Below are 16,005 nucleotides of genomic sequence, written 5' to 3'. Positions count from 1 at the left end.
TTTCAAGGCATAAAGAAACTAAGGACATGTTCAAACTTGGTAAATTTGGTTCGATAAATATGAACTCTGGTGCGATTACTCTGTTAGTGCGGTTCATTTGAATAAGTGTGAATGTCATCTGAACCTCAAACAAGCGGGCCGAGACCGCTGAGTCTCGATCCGGTTCCCAACGAAAATACCATCATAGGTACGCACATACATAGAGCGCATTTAGTCCAACACACCACATTGTTTTTGATGTTCACTAAATTCCACCGCAAAATATGTCATAAAATGCTGTTTCTGTTTTGCATCTTTATGTTTGGTGCTAAAAATAATCGTATGAACTCAAACCAGGACTAAATGTATCAAGAGAACCGAACTACAAGTTTGAACACACCTTAGGTGAAAATACCAGTCATCTTTTCAAATTATTAGCATACGGATTCTAATTTTACTGTGACGTGATGTAAATAATAGCGCTTTAGGGTTAGAAACAATAAATAATAACCACACTGTAAAATAATTAATTGGTTTGAGTAGGACCAACTTAAATTAAACAAATTAGGTCAGTCAAATGAACTTTTATGACTATTTAGCACTTTCTTTTTCTTTCAAGTTCACAGAACTGATATATTGTAAGTAAACTGAACTGTGGTTTTTTTTTTAGTTTTATGAAATTTGACGAACTTAAGTTTAACTGAAACTGGGCTGGGATTTTCTATTTCTATTGCTTTGCCCATGGCACCCGAAAGGAAGAGTAAATGCTAAAATTAAGAGTTATATAATGGGGTTAAAAAAAATTTTTTGTGCAAGAATAATGTTAAGTGGGAGATTTAGTAGTGAATAGTGATTCATTTTTTGTTATGCAAATGTTTCAAATATGCAAAAGACTTCCTGTTAATGTGGGTTTTTGGAGAGTTACCGTCATGGTGACAGGTGGTGCATTTGGCTTAGTTTGAGTATGCTATCAAGTACGCTAAACGCTTTATATGCTGCATTCAGCAAGTACTATACCATGCAATTGTTAATATGTTAACAAATTACAAAGTTAGCATTTACTGAATTAGCTTGTTACAGCTAGCTAAGTTTATACTAATGAACATGTTCACATTGAAGTTACATGAAATGTTTAAGTACACTAATTCATACATTTGACTTAAAAATGAAAATGTATGAGTACAAAATACAAATCTGCCATTTCAGCTTACTTAAACTTTGATGTTCTTAACGTAAAACTGAGGCAAACTGAGTTTTGCCAACATCCTATATTTTAGTTTTGCTAAACTATAATTTCTTTGTTGGTTCAGCAGAAACCTCTTTAAATAAAAGCATTTTTTTAAATGCTGTGCCGGGATATGGCACAGTTCCCTGAGAATGGGCCAGCGATTTCAAGACATGACACATACCCGTGTGGGTGAGACAGTGTCGTTGGAGATGACAACGCTGAAAAAACATCATGGGGCACATTGTGCACGCAAATGGCTTCACCCCTAAATAAACAAAGTAACAGTTTATGGGGACAAGTACTAGTAAATAAAATTGGTGCAACTCAGGCGACAATGAAAATTAAAATGTTTACTCCTTTGGGCAAAAAAAACAACAAAAAAACGCCATAATGCACATGGAGAACCATGGAGAGTGTGTTTACTATATCTGTAGTGCAGGCTGAGGACTAAAGTGTTTAATGTGCTTAAATGTGCATTGCCCCCTTGGACTCGTACCCGTATGGGTGAGGCTGTGTCTCTGCAGGTGGTAACGCTGAAAAAACCTCATGTCACACATGGAACAAGCAAACGGCTTCACCCCTAAACACAGAGTACCGGAGTGTTACGCTTTGATGAATAAAAACGTTCAGTATGTCCAACACCCCAATGCATTGTCTGTAACTATGGCCAAACTCGAGTTTGTTGCAGCCAAACCTATATTTGAAAACTTTTGTATAAACTATAAAAAGTAATGTGTACAAAGCATTGCTGCCAACTTTTTAGTAACGTGTCGTGAAGAAATATTTGGATGTTCCCCTCTGCTTACAATATTGTAGAAAGTTTCAAACAGGTCAAAAAAAACATTCATGTACATTACAACTGTCTGTATTGCAAAGGCAACAGTCGGGGGTGGGGGGGGGGGGGGGAATATGTCTTTATATATTGACATAAACACTGTTAATTAAGTTGGCAACAGTGCTAAGCTGTGCATCGGTGTAGTCAGGTAGAACAATTCAAAAGGGTAAGGAGAGACGGCTCATACCCGTGTGAGTGAGGCTGTGTCTCTGCAGGTGGTAACGTTGGAAAAAACGCCTGTCACACATGGAGCAAGCATACGGCTTCACCCCTGAATGACCAAAGCAAATCATGTGTCAGATTTAAACCATGCATATGCAACACATTTATGTCAATATAGGAGCTAGACATTACTGGAATCACATGCTTCACAAGAACGGAGCGCAATAGTTGCTTGCAAGCACACAGAAAGCGCATGAAAGATGGTTACACAGCTTAAAGTGCATGGCCCACAACACATGTGCTAATAAGTGAAATAGGATATTCAACAAGAAAAGATAATATCCAACCAAAAAATTATCGATTTTGTAAAGTGGTGTACACACCAGGATGGATGTTGGCTTGATTAAATTGGATGAATGATTGGAAGTAAGGGGAGGCGATAAGACTAAAACCTTACAACATTAGGAATTTTATTTCATGCTGTTTCACCGGACATTTTCGGCAGAAATGGTTTTGGAGGGCCGAAATCAGTGACTGAAACAATACGTTTTGACAGTGTTCAGCGACTATTTCGTGCACAAGTCACAACAGTTAAACATGTCAGCTGTGTGGACTAGCTATAGATTGACAAAACTGATTTCTCGATTTTAATTAGTAATGATATGGTTTCTTAAATCTAAAGCGCACGTCAAGTCAAGTCATCTTCATTTATATAGCGCTTTTAACAATGGAGATTGTTTCAAAGCAGCTTTACAGAGATAAACATACAATTTACGGTAACAAAGATTGTTTTGGCTTTATAGCGATTTTGAATAATGTTATTTTCGGCTAAAGTTGGTTTTGATTGATTCACTTCCAGCGAAATTATCATTTGTTATTACATTAGGGGCCACTAAGACGACGGCGGTCTCTCTAAACAGACTTTAAACACGAACCTGTGGCCTGATGGCGTTCACATGCGCATTAAAAATTGATTCTATAGTTATATTCGTTTGAATATGTGTGCGCAGGTTTGTAATTTCCCTACAAACCATGCCTAAACAAACTACTCGTCTTGCCTATAAATTTGATACCGAATTTCATGAACTGATCATCTCATCTCCTCGTTACTACTAGGGTGAACATCAGAAGGCATGTTGAAAAATACATTACAACTTACTGAAATGAATCCAGTCTCATGGAATCGCTCAATCAGTGTTTCCACAGAGAAAAGACTTCAATAAAACAGCTTGTAGGCTTTACAATGTCACTTAACCTTACATTTAACTCAAAGCTATTCAATGTCCATAAACTCATTAGGTAGCTAGAAAAAATAACTCTAGAGAAGAGCATTTTGATAAATATATGCACTGTATTGCATAGTGGCGTCTTCATTATTTAATGTATGTTTGAATAAATCTGTCATGAAAACAAGTTATTGCAGTTTATTGTCATCTAAATGTTTATATTTCACCAACAAACTGGAGTAGAAACAATTCTGTTCATTAAACAGTTCCTTATGTGCAATTTAAACATTTGTACAACTCAGTTTTAGCTATTTAGGGGTTGATTAAATAAGTTTGATTAATTAACCTAGTACCAATTTATTATTTATTTTCAGCCAAGTGCATCCTGAATTTTCGGTTTCGGCCCAGAATTTTCATCCTTGTTTTTGTTATTTTATCTTTATTATTAAAAATTAAAAGAAAGACGCAAAATCCAAACAACAGGACAAAAACAATAAAGATACAAATGACATAAACTGTGCTTTAAAGAGATGTTTTGATTGAACTATGTTTAAGTTTTTCACTCTTTTACAGTCAGAACTGACAATTTTGTGTGTATTTGACCATTCAAGCTCAATTAGTCACGAAACTCAATTCGGTACTCGCGCAAAATCACTCCAACACTTTTTTGATTGACACTTTATATCATTGGAATATATCTCATCATAATGCCCAATCCTAGCTCTCCTGATCTGTGTTTATCTTTCTTCATGTTTGTGTGAACATGAAACTTGAGTTAGCCACGTCCACGAATATTTGCATACCACAGTATACACAAAAAAGAAAGTTCTGTTGCGGCATCTTATACCATCATAACGATACATATATCGCCATACTGCCAAGCCCAAATTGGGCATGAAGTCAATAAAGTGGGGTGCAGAAGATATAACTTAAGACTGGCAACTGTTCGCTCCATTTCAAATGTAAAACTATGAAATTTGTCAATGAGCTTATAAGACTCAATATGAATATCCACATGACCAATGATTGCCAGGGTTGGACTGTGAAATTGATTGCATTGTAAAAATTAGGGCTGCCCCCGACTAAAGATTTTCCTATTCGACTGGTAGTCATACATTTAAGTCGACTAGTCGCATGTTTATGACAATAATTAGTGTTTTCCGAGTCAGTGTCGGCTGCAAAGATGAAGTTGACGATGCTGACTCTCATCTCTGCAGTGGATACGCCTAGAGAGAGAAATGTAGTAAGCATGCACCTAATAATAGCACAAATTTATCTAGGTTAACTTTAAAGTTTAGAGCAAGCGGCCGTGTAAAGTGGCTAACGTTGGGCTACAACTTTCAAATGAATGATAAGCGAACGTTTGCCTGCAGAGTTTGCACGTCATCTTTTTAGGGTTATCCTTTACTATCTCTAAATGATCCCACACTTTGGATTTTCTGTCCTATTTAATTACCATATGGACCAGCCATTTTAACATTGTTTTTTTTCTTTCTAAAATTCAAATTCAAATTTGGTCAAGACTCTCCTCATCGACTAACATTTGGTCGACTATTAGGGGGGAAGCCACTAATTTCTAATTAGTGTTGTCAAAAGTACCGACTTCGTTACCAAGTCGGTACTGGCATTTTAAAAATGTGACAATAACAGCATTTCGAGCGCTGTTGAATGGATTCTTAAACACCTCTGGTTGCCCATTGTGTTCACGCGCTCAACATATATGGCTGTGATTGGCTACAATGATCAACGCTTTAAAAACGTTGTAAACAGACGGTCATTACACAGATACACACGGGAGCGTTTGAAAGCAGGCGTCTATCAGTGGATCCCTAAAAAATACGCTTATAGATGTATGCTTTCAAACGCTCCCATGTGTATGTGTAAGTGCTCGGTGAAGAGTGTCAAAGACGTCTATTTTCAACATGTTTTTAAAGCGTTGATCATTGTAGCCAATCAGAGTCATATATGTTGAGCTTGTGAATACAATGGCCAATCAGAGGTGTTTAAGAATCCGTTCAACAGCGCTCGAAATGTTAGAGGGAAATGCTGGTATCGTCACATTTTTTTTAATTTCAGTATCAATTTGGTGCCGAAGTCGGTACTTTTGACAACACTAGTAGAAATGCACATTCATCTCAAATGGTGGAGTTAGAGGGAAATAGGGAGGGAAATAGGAAAGATGTCATTTTTCAACAACATTGAAGGGAGCCAGACCTTGAGTGTACCTTCAGTACTTAAAGGGTAAGTTCACCCAAAAATGACAATTCTGTCAGTAATTACTCTCCGTCATGTTGTTCAACCCCGTAAGACTTTCGTTCATCTTCGGAACACAAATTAAGATATTTTTGATTAAATCTGAGAGCTGGATCAGTCCTCCATAGGCTCAAAAAGTATTCTCGTCGCTTGATAAACTTAAGGTTGAGCCACTGTAGTCACTCGGACTATTTTAACGATGTCTTTCATAACTTTTGGGCCGGTCAGTTTCGATCCCTTAAGAAGCCTATGGAGGAGTGATCCAGCTCTCAGATTTAATCAAAAATATCTTAATTTGTGTTCCGAAGATGAACGAAAGTCTAACGGGGTTGGAACAACATGACGGAGAGTAATTACTGACAGAGTTTTCATTTTTAGGTGAACTACCCCTTTAACTCTAGGCACGTTTCCATTACAGATTTGCGCAAAACTTTTGCAAACTTAATAAAGAACTCGAATTGTTGTATTCTGTCCAAACATACCGCGTCAACTACGTCAGTTGACCTGTAAATATGCAAAAACTTTTTTGTTAAGTTTTTGCGAAACTGACGTGCTTCCATTGGGCGTATTTTCAATTTGCGCAATTTGAAGGCCAAAACCCAACCGTAATCACACACATTTGTTCATGGAAATTAGCTCTTAGAACAAAGATCAGCCCTTTGGAATATAGAGGTGAAATAGAAAAGTGTTTTTTGTGAAGATTAAATATGAAGCATGAACTTGTGATTGCCTCACAGACAAAGCAGACGTCATGCAGGCGATATCTAGCATGCTAAAAAAGCAACGAGGCTCGTGTGCAGGAATTCTCAGCGAAAGCAGAAAGCTGTGAAACTGCAGAGTGAGCGTAACACTGCATGGTTCAAAAATGCCAGTGAAACAAACAAAAGCAATGCAGACAGCAGCAGCAGCACATGGGTAAGAGATGACTTGTACCCGTATGAATGAGGCTGTGTCGCTGAAGGTGGTATCTTTGGAAAAATCTCATGTCACACATGGTGCAAGCATATGGTTTGACACCTAAACGCAGAACAAAATGTCAATAAGCTGTCTGGCATTACATAATATGATAAATTACTCAAAAGTACAGCAATTTTGCTAACTAGAAACTGTAAGCATCATATTAGCAGAGTACTAGGTTCCATTTTAATGGATGTCTATACATCTTAAACTATTCTGAAACTTTTCTAAAACCCTATTGAAATGTATTCCTGGGATAACTTTAAATGTACTTTTTATTTGGAGGCTGGGTCAACTTTCTAATGTCTCAAATGCTTAAAAAACTAAAATTTAGTATGTGTTGTGAATAGCTTTAGTGCAACAACTATTTGAAAGTATTTTACACTTGTGTTTTGTGCCATTGTACTTGGCGTGAAAGCAAAACCTTAATCTTAAAAAGAAACAAGGTTTTGTTCTGTGTAGACGGCTATGATCTGTGACTCTGTTTAAATACACGAGTATCCATTCTCGGTTTATATCACTGAAAAGACTAATGAGAGCAGCTTTTAGGGTTTTTATAATGTAGATCAAAAACAACATAATGATGTGATTTGTGTGCAAGACTAAACAAAGATAAAACTATTCCATTTCATGTTTAAAATGTTTTTGAAATAATGTCCAATGTAATGACACATACCAGTGTGAGTGAGGCTGTGCCTCTCCAAGTGGTAACGTTGGAAAAACCGCATGTCACACATGGAACAAGCATATGGCTTCACTCCTAAACGCACAGAGTGGCAAATTCAATGATCGTCTACACAGAATCAAAACCCTGCACATAACAAATGTAAAGCTTAATACACCCGCAAGGGTTTCGCTGCTTTAAGATATAGTACATGATCTTTGCTTTAATGCCTACTCCAGAATAATGCTCAAAAGTCAAGTTTCGCACAGTGTTCATTAAACTTTGCTCGATGAAAAATGTGTCTGATCATCACTGGTACAGGCGTCATTAAATAGTCATTAAACGATGGTTAAAAAAACCAAAAAAAAACACATCAAATGTACAGGGAACAGACTTGGCATAAAAACTGCACTACAGAACTTTGGCATCTTTTTCATATGGAAGTTTGTTTCTTTTAATCTCACAATTATGACTTTCACAATTGCAAGATTATATATATATTAATATATATATATATATATATATATATATATATATATATATATACACACACACACTTTTTATTATTCTTTATTTACTCTTTTTTTATGTATTTGAATGTATGTGCTAAGTGTTTTATGTGAGGCACCATGTAAGCTCAAACTAATTGCCGCACGGGGATTAATAAAGCTCTAAACTAAACTAAACTAAAACACACACACACACACACACATCTCACAATTCTGAGAAATATAGTCAGAATTGTGAGATAAAAAGTTGCAATTACTTTTTAAATTGCTAGTTTATATCTCACAATTCAGACCCTCTCACAATAACGGGTTTATATCTTACAATTGTGAGGAAAAAGTGTAGAATTACGTAGAGCTGCACGATTCTGGATAAATTGAGAATCACACTTTTTTTTGTTTGAAAAATAAAGATCACGATTCTCCTACGATTCTGAACAGACAACTAAATAAAATAAAATGTAAATTACAAGAGGATCTGACAAAATATTAATCAGTTAGAATGAATGTTTAAAAAAATAAATGGTTTGAGTGAATGATTCAATGACTCAAAGACTTGTTTCGTTACTAGATGAATCAGTGTTTTTGAACAAATCTCTTGAAAGAATGATTTAACAGTCACCTGTCGCCACCTACTGGTGTAATGATGTAATTAATACGATCATTCTTTGAAGTTCAAGTTATGTGCAAAAGGTGATTTACTTTTTGATGACTGACATAGACATCAGTGTTTATATCAGAACTATGAACTTTTATCCCAGCACTTGTAATATTTTGCATTATTGTAAGAGAAATAACAATACTGTGTGGTTGAAAAGACTGTTTGTGAAGCTGTTTCACACCTAAACATGACAACTGTTCTCTCTGGATCAGCGGCCGGGCAAACACAGATCTGAATGTTCGCTGTGATCGTACTTGTCAAAGGTTTAATATACAAGTGAATAATTATAATTTAGGAATAAGATGGCGTGGGTGTTTGAATCGAGATCACAATCTTTTAACGATTAATCGTGCAGCTCTAGAGAGTATAATCTCGCAATTCTGTTTAAAAGGTCTGATGTGTGACATAAGTCGCAATTATGTTTTTACATTTTTTTATTTAGTACTAGAAACAAGCTTCCATATTTTCACCATCTGTGGCAGTCACATGAAATTGCACATCACTTGCAGAGTAGTTATTTTACATCAGCTGTGTTTCCTCACACTTGAACACTTATTTGTTATGTATTTTCTCAATAATGTAATCTTCTGTAGTGCAGCTTTAAGAAAACCGTCTCTCTCTTCTGGTATTTAGACATTTGGGTATTTTATGCATAAACCACAAAAGTCCAATAATTCATTGTTCGCATACAAATAATTAAAAGTACAGTATTTACTTCTGTCAAATCACCAATGTTGAAGGTAACAGGCACAGTTTAAAGTCAGAACGGAGATGCAAAGTGGAAGAAGTTGTACCAGTGTGAGTGAGGCTGTGTCGCTCCAAGTGGTAACGCTGAATAAATCTCATGTCACACACGGCACAAGCAAACGGCTTTTCTCCTGTGAGAAAAACAACAGAACGCATTGACATATCACCAAAATCTAACATGATAAAAGTGTGAATATGTGATGGATGTGTGTCAACGAGGTTAAATGTGGATAATCCATGAACATATTTGTTACAGTAAATATATTTGCAGTCCATAAAGCTGTGATATTCATACCAGTGTGGATGAGAATGTGTCTCTTCAGGTGGTATCCACTCCTGAAGGCCCCGTAGCAGTGATCACAGATAAAGTTCTTCTGGACTTTTGAAAGTGGACAATTTCCATTTTCATCCACAACCGCCTACAAGGAAAATTAATGAAAGACATATTATTTAATGCACTGATCACTCTATTCCATGTAGTTACTATTTCATTTTCAATAAATTGTTTCTTAAAAAAAAAAAAAAACAGCATTACTAAAATACAAGTTTTGGGTAAGTACCCAAAAGTGTTGCTAATTATACTCTAGTCTTTTTTTAAAAAGTATATGTGCATCCCTACTACAAAGATATAATTATATTTATTGCTTACGAATCTATATCACTGACAGTTATATGATTATCCAAGGAGGGAGAAAACAATAGCAAAACAGACAATTACACTGCAACTGCATGCATAAGAGTTATTTCCAGAAAGCAGTACAATATTATTTTTGGACAAAAAAAAAATCCCCACAAAATCAAAAATGTCAGGTTTTAATATTATTCTTGTCCCCACAGTGTAGGGAATACCTGAACCCCACACACACACACACACACACACACACACACAGGGTTAGTAAAGTTCCACGTTTAGACTAACCATTCCTTTAAATGAATACACAAAAACAACATAAAAATCAACTAACAAAAGATTCCAAAGATAAAATAACCTAAACTTTAAGTAACAAACTTCACAAGAAGCAGATCTGCTTTATTCCTAAAACATCAGAGCCCTTTAAATCCCAGTAGACACTGCTGCCATGAAAACACACAATAACCGTTATTGTGCTTCAGCGTTCCCCTCCCTTACAGACGCCCCACCCCCCCTGACCCAAACCAGCCATCTCCTCCCCCACAACAACACAAACACACCATTACCATACAGGGTCAGACCGTCCAAATGCTTGCAATGTCAAATCCAGTACAAATATGTTCTATAATACTCTCAGAAACCCTCCAATGCGACCGAACTACACTGCAAAACTCAAATGTCTCACAGAAAGCAGAGCATTAGAGTAAACTTTGTGTGATTTGTGGCCGACTGGCAATGCATTCACAGGACTGTGACACACTACACTACACGCCACCCCCACACACACTGACCTTCCCCGCCTGCCCGTCCTGCTCTCTCACTTTTGAGGGTGTTCCCGACTTCCTGTTCTTTTTCTTCAGCTGCATGTCTTCATTGGGTCTCATTTCCTTCTCGTCCAGCATTCGAGGAGCTGTAAAATCACCCTCCTTCCGCAGAAGCTACGGACACACAAACACATATATTACAAACCTTTGAGGAATAAACACCTCTGAATTTTTATACAACTCTATAAAATTTCTGAAATAAATTTAAACAATCTCCTAACAACCTGAAAGAGTGCATTTAAAAGTTTATTTTGTGCCAATAATCACACATTAGTTGTGTGTAGAGGTCATCAAGCTTCAGGTTGTTACTGGGTAGATGATGCATGATGATGCATAATGTGCCCATAGAGTATTTTTTTTAATCAATATTTTAAGTATTGAACCTATATCTTAGGCACTGAAACTGATCACCATATATTTTAAGAAAAATCATAATTTCTAGACAACTTTTAAATGGTCCTGTGCTGGAAAAACAAATACAAAAGTGCAATGTTCCCTGTAGTCTTTCAAACAATAAGAGGTTATTAAAGATGTTTAGAAGTCGGGAGCTTCTCGAACTGAGCATCTACAATGTGAGAACAGTGACACACAGCCAGTTTTCAGTGAATTATTCATTCCAAGCTCTGTCATATTCTGAAGATTAATAATAGTGATTATTATAGTGAACACATTTTAAGGCTTAATATTAAGAAATGTGCATTATGCAATAAAAAACGTAGTACTCCAAATTAAGTTTAATTATATTTATATCAGTAAGTCTCAAGTGTTATGTCAGTAGATATGTTAATGGATTTGTAGTTTACTTAGTGAAAAAAAAAAGTATTTAAAATACATTTATTTCATACCAAGTATGGACTCCTTATATCATTTGGTTATTTGGTGTACTTTTGAAACCTACTCCTTTGTACTTTTTTGGAAAGACACCTAAATTTACCTTGAGAAATACTAGCAGAAAATATAGTTTTGTGCTAGATATAATAAAAAATGTCTAATTATGAGACGATTAATCAGCCTGAGCGATATTTCAGTCTATCGCTAGTTAATATGAAGTTTGTAAACTTTTACAGATGGCACAAAATAACCTATTTGCAACTGTACACTAATCTGAAGGGGTCTCCTAACCAGTGGAGGACAGGTCATGCCCGCTGGTAAGAGCATGTGTCCTTGCGTCCCGCGGTCCTGTACGCTCTGGGCGGATCCGTGTCCTGAAGCTGGACCCAGCGGAGACATCATTTTCTTAGGAGCTGCCATGGAACTGGCCTGCATCAGAGCCATGCTGGACAACACCGCTTCACAACCTAACAGCCCTGCCTTAGGAAAACAACATCAAGACAGAACCGAGAATATAAGACCAGCTGTTGTTGGAAGTGTTTACTTTACGTAGCACTATTTTATTTATTTATAAGGTTATTTATATAGGCACAGTAAAAAAAAAAAAAAACATGATTCCAGTCGAAAACTGGAAAATATGTATTGCACATCGAGAGCTAATTTGCATCTCGGGTCCCTAGAAAGGCTTTTCTAAAACAATAAAAGCTACTAATCATAGAATAAAGCTAATACAACATGTATTTTATACACATACAAATACATACCTAAATGACCTGTACCTATTTTAAGGATGCTTCCAACCCTGGCATGAATAACTAATTAAAACAAACATTTATTACATTTAAATATGCGTGCAGTTCTGGTTTATTTTAAATCACCGCTTTACCTTCAATGTAAAAGACTTCATTTCACGTACTGCTTTAAACTCATTTGGCAACATGTTCCACTAAGGGATTTGGAACTTGATTTAAAGTGAAAAGCAAAGTCAATTTAGGAAGAAAAAAAAACATGCACGTCCTGTATGAAACGCGAAGAGAACTAACCCATTTCATGTGGTCCCGGACCGAGCTGCCGGGTATGTGTGACATGGTGGCAGACAGCGGTTGAGAGACAGGCGAGATGTGGAGATGAGACGTCAGTTCGGACCAAGTGTCACACAAGTCTCACCGGACTCTATCATGGGGCAGCAATGTCTTTTCTTTGTGGTGACAAAGATGAATTAGAGTAGAAACATGAGACATTCACAAAGAAAAAACAGCAAGTGCTCTAAGACTGATCAGAGTGCGTAACAGTAATTACAGGCTCTCATCCACTTAAACCAGGATTGCTTTGGAGAAAGGGAGTTTTCTTTGCTAGGTCTAATGCCCAAATATGCTGGATGAAAGCCTGATGCATATGGGATAGAAAATTGGAAACACTTCTGGAGTTTGAAAGTCATCTTCTGATTGGTTGAATTCTACAGGATTTCTGTGAGATGTGTGTGTCGTGTTCTTAAACGCTTTGCCAGGAAACAAAGCCGTCGTGATGCCAAACCCCCTCATGGAAAAAGAAAGCCTCGTGTTTATATCTGTGACAATCAGCACTTATCGGGATCAACTACACGCTGGGTTGTCAAAAGTACAGTTGTGGTAAACAGAAGCTCAAGCATTCTCGCTTGATGTGCGAGAACCAATGAGGTTCATTCTAGTGTTTCGCAGCATGTTTGAGCTTCCGCAAGAACCAATGAGGTTCATTCTTGTGTTTCGCAGCACGTTTGAGCTTCAAAAAGAGCCAATGAGGTTCATTCTCTGTTTCGCAGCACGTTTAAGCTTCAAAAAGAGCCAATGAGGTTCATTCTCTGTTTCGCAGCACGTTTGAGCTTCAAAAAGAACCAATGAGGTCCATTCTTGTGTTTCGCAGCACGTTTGAGCTTCTGCAAGAACCAATGAGGTTCATTCTTGTGTTTTGCAGCACATTTGAGCTTCTGCAAGAACCAATGAGGTTCATTCTCTGTTTCGCAGCACGTTTGAGCTTCAAAAAGAGCCAATGAGGGTTATTCTCTGTTTCGCAGCACGTTTGAGCTTCTGCAAGAACCAATGAGGTTCATTCTCTGTTTCGCAGCACATTTGAGCTTCTGCAAGAACCAATGAGGTTCATTCTCTGTTTCGCAGCACGTTTGAGCTTCAAAAAGAGCCAATGAGGTTCATTCTCTGTTTCGCAGCACGTTTGAGCTTCTGCAAGAACCAATGAGGTTCATTCTTGTGTTTTGCAGCACGTTTGAGCTTCAGCAAGAACCAATGAGGGTTATTCTAGTGTTTCGCAGCACGTTTGAGCTTCTGCAAGAACCAATGAGGTTCATTCTTGTGTTTTGCAGCACGTTTGAGCTTCTGCAAGAACCAATGAGGTTCATTCTTGTGTTTTGCAGCACATTTGAGCTTCAAAAAGAACCAATGAGGGTTATTCTAGTGTTTCGCAGCACGTTTGAGCTTCTGCAAGAACCAATGAGGGTTGTTCTCGTGCATCAATCAGGTTCAGTTGAGTTTCTGTTTAAGTTTGCTGATTAGTGTTTATATGTGAATAAAAGCTTAAATTAAATCTGTTCATAATATAAAGGGACAGAGACTCTTCAGAAAATTTGCGTAGACTGTCCACGGAGGGACAGATGAACTAAATTCTTACGGGTTTGGAATGACATGAGGGTGAGTAATTAATGACAGATTTTCTTATTTTTGGGAGAACTATCCCTTTAAAAGAGTCCTTGTGAGCACACTCTTTGTGATTAGAGGTGTCAAGCCCCTTCAAAAAGGGGGGCATATGTAAATCAAAGGTTGAGATCAATATTTCTCAACCCTGCTCATTAATCTGACACGTCTAATTCAGGTCATGAAGTATGGAGATGATCGAGTATTCAGCTAATGGGAGAGAGCCACAAAGTGAGGTGCAGTGGAAAACATACACCGACTATATCTACTGCCACATGCATAACAATTTAATTATGCGTTTAAAAAACAAACACCGAAGACATCCATGCATGTTGTAGCCTAATGCATGAGAACAGATGAAAGAACACACACACACACACACACACACACACGCATGTGAAAAGCATCTCAGCGCGCTGATGTTCGCACTAAAAACTCCCCCGCAAACAAACAATCCTCATCTAACACGACTAATCCTTACATTCTCGTGAGCTTTTTTAACCTGAACCCCTCTAAACATGTCACCGCACACCTCGAATCAGTCATGAGTGCTTTCGTTCGAGCTGGAGTTAATTTAAAACGCGTTCATGTGTGATAATGTGTTTCGTGTACATATGGCTCTCTATAATCCAATCTCTATCTCTCGAGGCCTGTAAAAGCGCACGAGACCACATCATCCCAAGAGATAAAACAACAACAGTAATCATTTGTATTGAAGCGATACACGTAGTGCTTATGAATCTTACCTTAATACTGCTCAATTTCGCTCTTTTATTCCAGCCCAGGTCAGTTTACAAACACAGGAAACGCCACCGGAAAAGCTCCACGAGAACGCGCACACTGGCTGCAACGTCACTAGTGTTCATGAGCGAGGTAACGACACATCAGCAGCTAAATGTGTTATTGTATTGAAAAACGTAGCCAGTATATTCTATATTCACCCTGGATAATGGTGTACATGAAGATGTAGCTTTTCATGATAATATAATTAGCCTAATTAGATGTGGAAAGATGCCTGCTGGGGCAAGTTGACCCAGCAGGCCAGCACCCCATCTTAATTTTTTCTCTCTTGATGGTACAAAAATATCAACGCAACACATTAAATGACTGGCTATTTCATCATTTAGTCATCGATCTGAATTTCATCATTTAGTCAGTCAAATCAGTTTATAATTTAAAACATGTGCTTCAAAATTAAACTTGTTTCAACACTGAATCTACTACTACACATATTTAACTATCAAAATGTGTATTGGTCAATCTCAACTTTATTTTTTTCTAAGATTTCTAAGCAGAAGATGGACGCATACCAGTCCTGTTACCGAAACTCACATGCCATTTAAAAAACATGTAAATTAATTCCTTTGTTTTCCCCACAAGAAAATGTTTATTTTAAAGAAATTGTTGGTTATATGTTCAAATAATTTATATTTGTGACAAAAATATCATAAATTAAGCCAATTTTTCATTTTAAAGAAGACCGAAGCCTCAAGTTTATCAATTTTTTTATTTTTTTATTATTTATTTTTATTTATTAAACAGTAGGCAATAAATGATGGACCAAACAAAACTGATAAAATAGTGGGTTAACTTTATTTATTTTTTAGAAAATAAAGGAAATTTAGTAACATGAATGAACACTGGGTAACAGGAATGAACACTGGGTAACAGGAATGAACACTGGGTAACAGGAATGAACATTGGGTAACAGGAATGAACATTAGGTAACATGAATGAACACTGGGTAACAGGAATGAACACTGGGTAACAGGAATGAACACTGGGTAACAGGAATGAACATTGGGTAACAGGAATGAACA

General features: G+C 37.0%; 1 protein-coding gene across 28 annotated transcripts in view; it reads right to left on the bottom strand.

Annotated features, from left to right (window-relative positions):
* LOC130086249 (nuclear receptor subfamily 1 group D member 2-like) overlaps positions 1-15,066 on the bottom strand; it is a 297,692-nt gene extending 282,626 nt beyond the window's left edge. For 6 of the 28 annotated variants that reach the window (XM_056252463.1, XM_056252470.1, XM_056252477.1 and 3 more), the window contains exons 1-11: positions 14,932-15,066; positions 12,548-12,702; positions 11,796-11,984; positions 10,641-10,787; positions 9,514-9,637; positions 9,266-9,349; positions 7,317-7,400; positions 6,617-6,700; positions 2,230-2,313; positions 1,704-1,787; positions 1,389-1,472 (exon numbers count right to left, since the gene is read on the bottom strand). In XM_056252463.1, the coding sequence (XP_056108438.1) occupies positions 1,389-1,472; positions 1,704-1,787; positions 2,230-2,313; positions 6,617-6,700; positions 7,317-7,400; positions 9,266-9,349; positions 9,514-9,637; positions 10,641-10,787; positions 11,796-11,984; positions 12,548-12,592 (1,009 nt within the window). In that variant the 5' untranslated portion in view covers positions 12,593-12,702; positions 14,932-15,066. Of the gene's footprint in view, positions 1-1,388; positions 1,473-1,703; positions 1,788-2,229; positions 2,314-6,616; positions 6,701-7,316; positions 7,401-9,265; positions 9,350-9,513; positions 9,638-10,640; positions 10,788-11,795; positions 11,985-12,547; positions 12,703-14,931 lie in introns of those variants that run through there. The other 22 variants (XM_056252473.1, XM_056252480.1, XM_056252485.1 and 19 more) reach the window with 12 other exon arrangements.
* Between the last annotated feature and the right edge of the window lie 939 nt (positions 15,067-16,005).

The sequence above is a fragment of the Rhinichthys klamathensis genome, unplaced genomic scaffold (assembly GCF_029890125.1).
Source record: "Rhinichthys klamathensis goyatoka isolate OS25496 unplaced genomic scaffold, OSU_Roscu_1.1 h1tg000095l_1, whole genome shotgun sequence".
Lineage (NCBI taxonomy): Eukaryota > Metazoa > Chordata > Actinopteri > Cypriniformes > Leuciscidae > Rhinichthys > Rhinichthys klamathensis.
This window is presented reverse-complemented; position numbering and strand designations above follow the sequence as displayed.